Genomic DNA, 10519 nt, shown 5'->3' with positions numbered 1-10519 from the left:
AGAATATTGTTAAATTGATTGTTTCTTCTTTTTCTTCTATATTCTAAGCCTATCATTTAGAAGGGAGTTAAAAGTTTGTTAGTGAAAAATTTTGAAACTCAATTCATCCCCTCTTAAGTTATTGAGTCTACTTGTCCAACACTCATTTTAGTCTATTATGTGTGCCATGAAGAAAATGGAGTATTACCTAGTCAGTATATCTATTTTTTCATATTTATACTTCTTTAGTTTAAATTTTTGTTTTGGATGGGGTCAAGGCTTAATCTCTATGTAAATGGAGCTTAAGAAATGTTTGCTAGTACATAGAAAAGATTTTTTTTTTCTTTTTAAGTTTGAACAGTCAAGAACGAAATTTATACATAACAATATTGGTTACTTATTACTACAGTCATGTTACTTATTTAATTTTCAATATATATATACATGTTAAGATTTGCAGTGTCATTCTTTGGCCACACTTATTGGATGTTTCTTAATCTATAAAATGGTGGAAAATGACGCACGTTTTAGGTTCAACATGCAAGGCGATCTTGATTGGCATATTACTATGTGCTAGCAAACATTTCTCTTTGATACATTCTACATTGTCCACTGTCACTAAACTGATCTAATAACTCACTACAACCTATAATCATAGGTAGAAATATGGTTTTAAGCTATTGCTAATGCAATTGTTGCCCCTTCCCCCCTCTTCTATGCTCTTGTTCTCCTTAATGAAATCGCGATTGATCTTGCTATTACCGATTGCAACTATTTCAAGACTACACGTGGCTGAAAATAAAACTAGCTAGCAGCGAAATCCTAATATCAATCACCCGCATCTGTATCTTTGACTGAGACTGAAAATAATTTCTTGCAAAATTAAAAAATAATGACAAGTTCAGGACCTAATTGAAACAAAAAAAATGTTTAGAAACTCAATTAATTAAAAATTCTGTAAAAGTTCATGGACCAACAGATTAATTGAACCTTAAAATTACAGGCACTTTGATTAATCTATCAAAGAGATATATTAATTGAAAACAGATATGATGCGTGTGTGAGAGAGGAGAATGAACTGCACTTTGATGAAAAAGTGAAGAAAGCATGAAAAATATGAAATTTATGAAATGCTCTAAAGTTATAATAATAATAATAATAATAATAATAATAATAATAATAATAATAAAATTAAGTAATTACACAATTTACTATTTTGACAAGAACAGAGACAGAAAGTCACTCACACTGCTATCGTCATTCCCATCCTTACTTTATTTAGTTTCATGACCCTACATTTATGTCTGTGTAAATTTACACACTCATTTACTTAAGGAGTGGAAAGTGGAAACTAACATACTTGTTTGCGGGAAATGGAAAACAATAAAGTACTTCTATGTTATAAATTAGAATATATAATTTGAACACCGGAACTTTCATTTTTTTAGTCCTCCATTTAGGTTCTCCCATTTGGATGTGCATTTCGGTTCATATGTTACTTTTGATACAAAATTTAATCTCTCAATTATCTTCATTTGATCTTTTTAATTATACCTTTAAATCTATAAATTTTTATCTCTATCTTTAAATTAAATTTTAATAATTTCTTAAAGAAATTGTTAAAATTTAATTTCTATTATGAGAGGATGGAAGATGACAATCAAGTTTAATAAAGATAGAGGGAACCATTCTTTCTTTTTTTTGACGTTCAACCATTCTTTATTCTTCAATGAAAACCTTTTTAGGCGTTTTTCTTCAACAATAGAGTTTTTAGGAATTTTCTTAACCTTTAATATTTTTTAATATAACAATTTCTTCTTTTATTTTTAAGTTGAATTTTAATATTTTTAAAAAAATATCAATAGTTAAAAATAATCATGTATCACAATATAAATTATATATCATAAATTTAAAATATAATTTATATATTAAAAATAATTATTTTTTATGATTTATAGTTTATATTTTAAAAAATGTTTACGTGTGATTTTGAATCAACGTATCATTCTCTTGACTTATATGATAAACACAGATTTTAAGGAAAACGGTGAATATCAACTTACCCTCACTAGATTCAAGCTCCATTTCAATTATTCTTAAGCTCCACTTCAACTATTCTTATACCTCTAATTGTTCTTTAATTATTATGTCATTTGATTCTTTTTAGCCTCAAATTGATTTTTAAACTTTTCCACATTCTTATCAATTTTTTAATTTAAGGTAGACATGGAACTTGGTTTGCTATATATATCTTCCTAAGGATATTTCTTTGATAATATTTTTAGCTTCCTATGCAGTAACGATGCTTGAAAGAAAGTGGAGGTGAATATTATGCATGTGGATCAAATTGTAAGGGACGCCTTTATGGTATCAGAGATCTTGCTCATACTTATAAATGTGGAGATAACAGTTTCATGCAGCATATGCAAGGATCTTGCAGTCACGCTCAAGATTCAATGAAAATCAATCGACTATGGAAGGAATTTCGTCAATCAAATGAGAAGATGCATGTATTTCAATCACTTATATTTCAGTTCCTATTACCTGAAGCGTGGAACATTATTCATCAACGTCAACAACCTGACCAACAACAATAAGAGAATGACCAACAACAAGAAGTCGATCACCAACCAGATGGCCAATAGCAACAAGACGATGACTAGCTAGATGACCAATAAAGGCACTCTAACACCAAATATTTTAATTAATGACTTAGCAACACTTGTTACAATTGACATATTAGACATTGTGCTATCATTTTGGATTTATTTTGAATTTAAGTGAAATTTTTTTATCATTTGTTTTGGATTTATGAATGAGTATTTCATTAATTACATGTATGTGTTAATTTAAATATAGATGTTGAATTATATAAATGAAAAAAATATTCTTAATTTACCCATGTTAAATGATAAAAATAAAATAATAAATTTTTAAGAAAAAAAGGAATTATCAACAAATTTTATCAGTGAAATATATTCGTCGAAAATATGGAAATGGACAACACCGACAAATATATCCATTAGAAACTTTCCACGGATATTTTTGTGGGTAATTATCGACAGATATTTCTGTCAAAAAGTTTTCACAGATAAATTTGTTGGTAATTTCCTATGGATATTTTTCGTCGGAAAAAGGTTGTTAGTATTTCCGATAGATATATTCATCGGAAATTAACGATGGACATAACTTTCCATCAGCTGATATTTCCTATGACTATTTTATCGATGAATTTTGTTTCTTCAAAAATCCATCAAAAATATTAAATTATCGATGAATTTTGGGAGTTACCGGCGAATTTGTGCCGTCGAAAATACCTTTTTTATAGTGTACTATGCAACCATTGATAATGGTTACTTAAGTTACCCACCTAAATTTGGGTCGAGTGTGAGCAATCCCAAATTAGAAGATGAAACAAAACAAAAACTAATGAAAAAGAAAGAGGTTTCGTTGAAGAAGGAGAATAAAAAGATGGGAGGGGAAAATGGTTTTGCTATTGATGTTACGGATTTTGGGGAGGGGCGGCCTTTGAACTCCAAACGGTGTCGTTGCAACAAGTGAGTAGCAGCGAGCGGATTTCCAAAACCGTGAGATTCCATGATGGCAACAATAACAATTTTGATGAGAAAGAAATTAAGAGCAAGTTTCGATGAGAAAGAGATTAAGAGCCACCCTACTACTATTGCTTCCAAAGAGTGTGGTGTGAAGAAAATGATGAGTTTCCAAGGTTGCTGGGGTGAAAGGGAAAAAAAATTACTTTTTAATGACGTTAATATTAAATGAATAGAAGGTATATTTTGAACTTTTTTTTTTAAAAAAATAAAGAATCAAAATAAACTTTCTAAAAGATAAAAGATTAAATTGAATAAAAAATAAGATAAAAGATTAAATAGGTGATTTGACTTAGAAAATAATTTTATTTGTTTAAAAAAAATTAGAAGAAAGAAAAAATAAATTAAATGAAGTGTTTTTTTTATGGAATGAAATGGAGTGTTAATATAATATTATTGGAATGCCTAAATATCATAACTCAATCAGAAATACCACGTCATTGAACACATCAGCAAGACAGCGACCTCTTAAAAATATCAAAACCAAGAAGACAGGATGGTTACTGTGGTCCCGAGACAAGTAATATTTAATCAATACAATGCTATCATACAAACATAACATAACCCCATTGAAGATTCCACAACAGTGGGAGGGAGATCCAAAAAGAGAGAGTGGAAAAGATGGCGCGGTTGATCACAGTGGTGTGGTGCGCGGTGGCGGTGCTATTATGCGCCGCGGCCGGTGCGTCGTGGGTGGAGGAGGCGGCGAACCCGATACGAATGGTGTCTGGCGTGGAGGCGGAGGTGGTTCGGGTGATCGGGGAGTGCCGGCGTGCGTTGAAGTTTGCTAGGTTCGTGAGCAGGTTCGGGAAGAGTTACCAAAGCGAGGAAGAGATGAAGGAGAGGTACGAGATATTCTCGCAGAATCTCAGGTTCATCCGCTCCCACAACAAGAAGCGTTTGCCCTATACTCTCTCTGTTAATCGTATGTCTTACTTACTCTTTCTCTTCTTATTGTTTCTTTCTTTTCCATTTTCTGGACTTAGATTTTTATCTGACTGTGTGATCGGATTCTCATAGCTAATCGAGCTTGTGACTCAAAGTGTTGACCCTTCACCTACTTTTTCTTTAAATGGAGTATCCTCTAGTTAAGAGATTGAGAAATCCTCTACTAACATTTTATTTAAGGCACAAACATGAAAATGGAGCATGCATCTAATCCTGTGCTTAAGAGATAATATAATTATATGAGAATCATACCATTCGATCTTATCTTAGTTACCGTTGACCTACCATGTGCTTTGGGTGTTGAGAGAAATAATAAAAAAAAATTGGACAAATGTTAAACTTGTTGATTTTTTACACTGTGATATAATTTCTTTTACACTGTGATATATAATCATTAAAGTCATAAAAATAATAATGTTTTATATTGTTTAGAGAATGAAAGAAAAAAGACAATAATTATTTCTTTTAATTATTTGACGGAGAAGTTAAAAGATTAAAAAAATGTAATTATGTTAAATAATATTTGTATTTTTCAAATATAATAATATATAGATAGGTATATGAAGAAAATTATTTTTCAATATTTATTTTATCTCTGCATAATAAGAGAAAATTTTCTTGTATACATACTCACTAGACCGCAATCCGCAGTTTAAAATCTTGAATTTCATTATCGTTATTGAATTAAAGAGTACTATTTCATTACGAGAGTTTTTTTATTTTAAGAAAATAAAAATCTCTGCTTATTTTTATCAACAGTTTCCAAATCAAATAAGTCATTTCTCACATAACCAAAATGAAAATATAAAGCACTTACTTTATTTAATGGGAAATTTCAATAGTTTTTATTCTATCTTTTTAGTTTAACTTTTTTGATTGATTTTCTCGAAATCAGTAATCAGAAATCATCATGAAGGAAAAGAAAAGAAAAGAAAAGAAAAAATAAAAAGCGTGAACTTTACATTTGTGAGTTGAGTGCTCAAGTTTGGTTTTGGTGTTCTAGAAAAAACAGAGAGAGGGAGAGAAGAGGGGAAAGGTTTTTGGTTTGAAACAGGTTTTGACATTATTTATTTATCTTATGAAACAGATTTTGCTGATTGGACTTGGGAGGAGTTCAAAAGACACAGACTAGGAGCTGCCCAAAATTGCTCTGCCACTCTTAACGGCAACCACAAGCTCACCGATGCTGTTCTTCCTCCAACGGTATGCCACATTTTCAAAATTCTACTTTAACTGTATTGTTCCATGCAACAAAAATTTAAAAAACTTGTAAATGATCAAAATAGCAACATCTCATGTTCACTGTCAACCCCTTTTATCACAACACATAAATGTTTGACTTTTGACACAAGTTTAGCAGTTACTTCACACCCTTACAAATTTGTTCCCAACGTCATTTCAATGGTTCCACTCGATAGAAATTGTGTGTTCCTCGTGGAATATTGGAAATTAGGGTGCAGTTGTTGGGTAACTCAACCCAGGCAAGTGTAAGTGTAAATGTGAAGGTCCACGTTGAATTGAAATGATGGTCTTCTCGTGTAGTGTCTAGTTCACTTGTACTGTGTTCGTGACAGAAATCTTCTAGTGTTTTACCTCCTCTTATTCCCAACACAGCACTATCTTTTGTGTGATCTCATTTTATTTTTGATAAGAAAATGATGCTCATTTAATAATGTTAGAAACTAAAATAACATATTTGTAACGTTAAGGACTAATTGATACTTGTGAGTTGAGACCAATTTTTGTCTGACTAATTGATGGTCATTTAATAATGTTATAAGCAAAAAGCACAAGCATTCTAAAAATAACATATTTGTAATGTTAAGGACTAAAAGTGATGCTTGTGACCAATTCTATGTCTGATATTAAGTATTTTTTTCTATTCAATACTTTTTTCTACAAATTATTGATAGGTATTATAGAAGACTATAGCATTACTCAAATTTGTATTTCATTGACCATGTGTACAGAAAGACTGGAGAAAAGAAGGTATAGTGAGTTCAGTTAAAGATCAAGGCAGCTGCGGATCATGCTGGACATTCAGGTTATTTTGGACCCTGAAAAATTCTTTGGAATGAATGAGTAAGGGACAGTGTCTAATTTTTCATGATTCTAACCGTGATATCTTCGTAATGCAGCACAACTGGGGCTTTAGAAGCAGCCTATGCACAAGCATTTGGGAAGAGTATCTCTCTTTCTGAGCAGCAGCTAGTGGACTGTGCTGGCCCTTTCAACAACTTTGGCTGCCATGGTGGGTTGCCATCACAAGCCTTTGAGTACATTAAATACAATGGTGGACTAGAGACAGAGGAAGCATATCCCTACACAGGAAAAGATGGTGTCTGCAAATTCTCAGCTGAAAATGTTGCTGTTCAAGTCCTTGACTCTGTGAATATCACCTTGGTACTGAATTATCTGATTTCTACTCTAAATGAGTTGGGGTTTTCTGCTTTATGTATTCATAGTTTTTTTTGTTACCATGATATTGGTGTGGAGTATCCACCGATTTCGTTGATGATTAATTTTCGCTGGAAAACCCGGATGATCACTTTTAGTGGTATCTTCTCTCCCAATTACGTTTTTGTTTCATCCAAATGACTCGAACCTCAAAACTTGCTTAAGGGGATTAAGTCCAATACCACTCGGACCAACGACTTGTTGGTTTATGTATTCATAGTTTAACATCAGCGACAAAATAACTTGTACTTTATCTTTAAAAAAATGGTCACTAAATTTTGTTACTAATACAATGATTTATTGTAGTGAGACATAGCAGAATCAAATCTTTCTTGGTCTCACTCTGACACCTTGATGACATTACATGAGATTTTCTAATTCTTTTTTATTCTATGTTTTGTGTACAGGGTGCTGAAGATGAACTAAAACATGCAGTTGCATTTGTTCGGCCAGTTAGTGTGGCCTTTCAGGTGGTGAATGGGTTCCATTTCTACGAGAATGGAGTTTTCACTAGTGACACTTGTGGTAGCACTTCCCAGGTGAGTTCTACAAATAATTACCTGGCTTTTGATAATCAAGTCTAGTGTCTAATAGAATTTTCAAAACAAAATAGTTTTCTACAAGTTTATGCTTTGTGACAATTTATATGGAAGAGGAATGTTGTGACAAACACTTTTTAAGAGACTACTACGGGTTAATATTTATTAAAACTACAAAAGCATGAGAGAGACTCCTTATATAAGAAATGGAACCCAATAAAACGGCTTTGTTTCTTTTTAAAAAAAAAACAGTTAATAAGAAAGAGTGTGTCGCTAGCATTTCTGTTACATCAAATATATGTGGTATTTTTTTTTTAATACATCATATGCTTACAACTATTAGCATCTCAAATGTTAGTTAATTGTTTGGATGTGCTCGAAATGTCCTAGTTCCTTGTATTTTGCATGTTTATTTTGGTAATTGAAGAGACATTAAATTCCGAATTTGTTTGGCAGGATGTGAACCATGCCGTTCTTGCTGTTGGATATGGAGTTGAAAATGGTGTCCCATATTGGCTCATAAAAAATTCATGGGGAGAAAGCTGGGGTGAAAATGGCTACTTCAAGATGGAATTGGGGAAGAACATGTGTGGTATGTATACATATACAACCTCCCACTTACCCGAGAAATTATTAGGTGATCCTGTTCCAATCAATGATTATGCAACACATTTAAATTTCTCCTACAGAACCCTGCCCCCAACAAATACCAAACCTAAAAATAACTTCAATCAATTTCCCTTTACAGGTTTGATGATTGGCATAGTAAAGGGCTTCAGATTTTAAAACAAATGAACAATTGAAAATTCTAAATCTTTAGTATCTTGGCTCAACTTTGGCTTGCTAGAGTTGTTGATAGCAAAGTTGAAATTATGGGTTTGTAAAGCTTAGATGAACCAATTGCATTTTGCAGTATTGATTTTGGTAATTGTTTATTTTCAGGTGTTGCAACTTGTGCATCTTATCCAATTGTGGCATAAATTGCATAACAATATGGTCCCTGGTGACTACCACCTTGTCATGCTTCAGAGTTTAGAGCGTATTGCTGATGCCAGTATTGATGAATGATGATTAAAGATAAGTGTAATTGTATGATGAAAATTGCTCCTAGTTGGGTTGGCATGATGTATAAAATAAGCTAGAAGTTGTTGTAAATCACATAAGTATATTATGGCCTTAATTGTGTGTATCACAGACATAATAACGATCATATATTGATAGTTCATAGTTACATATTGTATTGTATTGATGCTCCCGCTTCAAATATCAGTTATAAGATAGCATTGTCTTTGCTACTTTGCACTATGCAACATTATTACTTCTTTCGGTTTAATTTATTTGTCACTTGTAAAATATGTTAGCATCTCAAATTATTGTGCTTTTAAAGTATTAAAAAAACATTAACTTTTATTATAATAATACCCTCAAGAAAAAAATATACTGATTGATGTATAGTTGTAACTGTACAGTGCAATTAATAAAGATATTTTAGTAAGAGAAAATGATTATTTTACCATAAAAATTGATACAATATTTTTTTTAAAAAAATGTGTGCATTACTTTAAACGACAAATAAAATGAGAGGGTGGAAGAGAAACATGTAATATTAACACTTAAAAGGAAACTGAACTTTTTGCTCGTTTGCTAGTATCGATAGTCAATTTTCTTATTAGGTTAGGCAATTTCAATTAGGTTTTCAGACTCTTTTTTCAATTGGATTATTAAATTTTATTTGTTTTTTAATTAAATCCTTTTTGTTTAATTACTAAAAATTAATCACTAGAATCTAATTAAAGAATAAATACAAAATCAATATTCTAATTGAAAAAAATTGATCACAGACCTAATTAAAAATTTCCAAACAATTTAGAGATCTATGGAATAACTTAAAAGTAAAATAAAAATCATAAAAATATCACTTGCTTATAAATACTAACAAAGAGTGCATTTGATACACACTAATGTACAACATAAGCAGATCAATATAGAACAAATACTTGAGTAACAAAACCTTATCTATATATCTATATATATATATATATCTATATCTATATATATATATATATATATTATTAGGTGGGCAATGAATAACACAAACAAAATAATTTTGAAATTATTAAAATATCTTTTTAATATTAATTATCTTAATAAAATTATAATATATATATATATATATAGTATAATTTTCCAATTGATGATACAAGAGCATGAAGAGTTCGGGTTGACTACTTCTAGTCATGGAAAAATATCACAAAATGTTATGACCCAAAGGTCACAAAAGGTTCAAGGGGTTCAAATCAGTAATCACCTACTCTCCCTGACATGCCATTTTCTAATTTCCCAGTTAAAATATAACAACACAACAAAAACAACTAAGAAAAGGTTGAAAAAGAGACTCCATAGTCTTGTAAACATAAAAAGACTCCATAGTTTATGCTATAAACACAAATAGTTGATCCAACCCACCCAAGGAAAAATATGATAACAACATTGATAGCTTAATAAAATGGTGAGATCAATGGCTTTCGTAAGGTAAAAAAGGGAAATAATAATAAATGGGGCTTGTAGTTGTTAAAGGAATCATAGCATGAAATATGTTTACGGATATGTTTTTTTTTAATTTGATTTACTATGTTGAGTAAAAGAGAATTTCATTTTAATCAAACAACTCAATTAAAACCTCAATACAACTTTCCAACATAACATTTAAAACAAACAACTACAATTTCAGTCCACTCTTACAAGGAAAATAGTTGTCACTACAACAATATGAATATAACACTAATAGAATCATTTGTGAGAAGTGAGAACAATGCTACAATCTTTGAATGTTCAATAACTGGTGCACATGCTCGATGCTCGATATGTGAATTTAGGAGTAGATCATCTAGTGTCCATTATCATGTATACAAACTTTTCTTTTATTAAGTGACCTAAAACAAAAGAAAATTCTTATTTATGTGACATGATAAAATGGTGACACGT

At 31.0% G+C, this 10519-nt stretch overlaps 1 protein-coding gene across 2 annotated transcripts; it reads left to right on the top strand.

The window, feature by feature from the left end:
- The first annotated feature begins 4142 nt into the window (after nt 1-4142).
- On the top strand, nt 4143-8829 carry LOC547734 (pro-cathepsin H). Of its 2 annotated transcripts, none has more exons than XM_041005408.1 (7): nt 4143-4515; nt 5626-5741; nt 6509-6582; nt 6677-6941; nt 7403-7534; nt 7991-8123; nt 8476-8570. In XM_041005408.1, the coding sequence occupies exons 1-7, from the start codon at nt 4212-4214 to the stop codon at nt 8568-8570; spliced, it is 1119 nt and encodes a 372-aa protein (XP_040861342.1). In that variant the 5' UTR covers nt 4143-4211. The 2 variants fall into 2 exon arrangements, with proteins under 2 accessions (XP_040861342.1, XP_003533785.1); XM_003533737.3 differs by having other exon boundaries at nt 4144-4515; nt 7991-8126; nt 8477-8829.
- Nucleotides 8830-10519: the final 1690 nt, after the last annotated feature.

This window comes from Glycine max, chromosome 9, assembly GCF_000004515.6.
Source record: "Glycine max cultivar Williams 82 chromosome 9, Glycine_max_v4.0, whole genome shotgun sequence".
Taxonomy (NCBI): Eukaryota; Viridiplantae; Streptophyta; class Magnoliopsida; order Fabales; family Fabaceae; genus Glycine; species Glycine max.
Note: the sequence above shows the minus strand (reverse complement) of the source record. Positions and strands in the feature narration are given on the sequence as shown.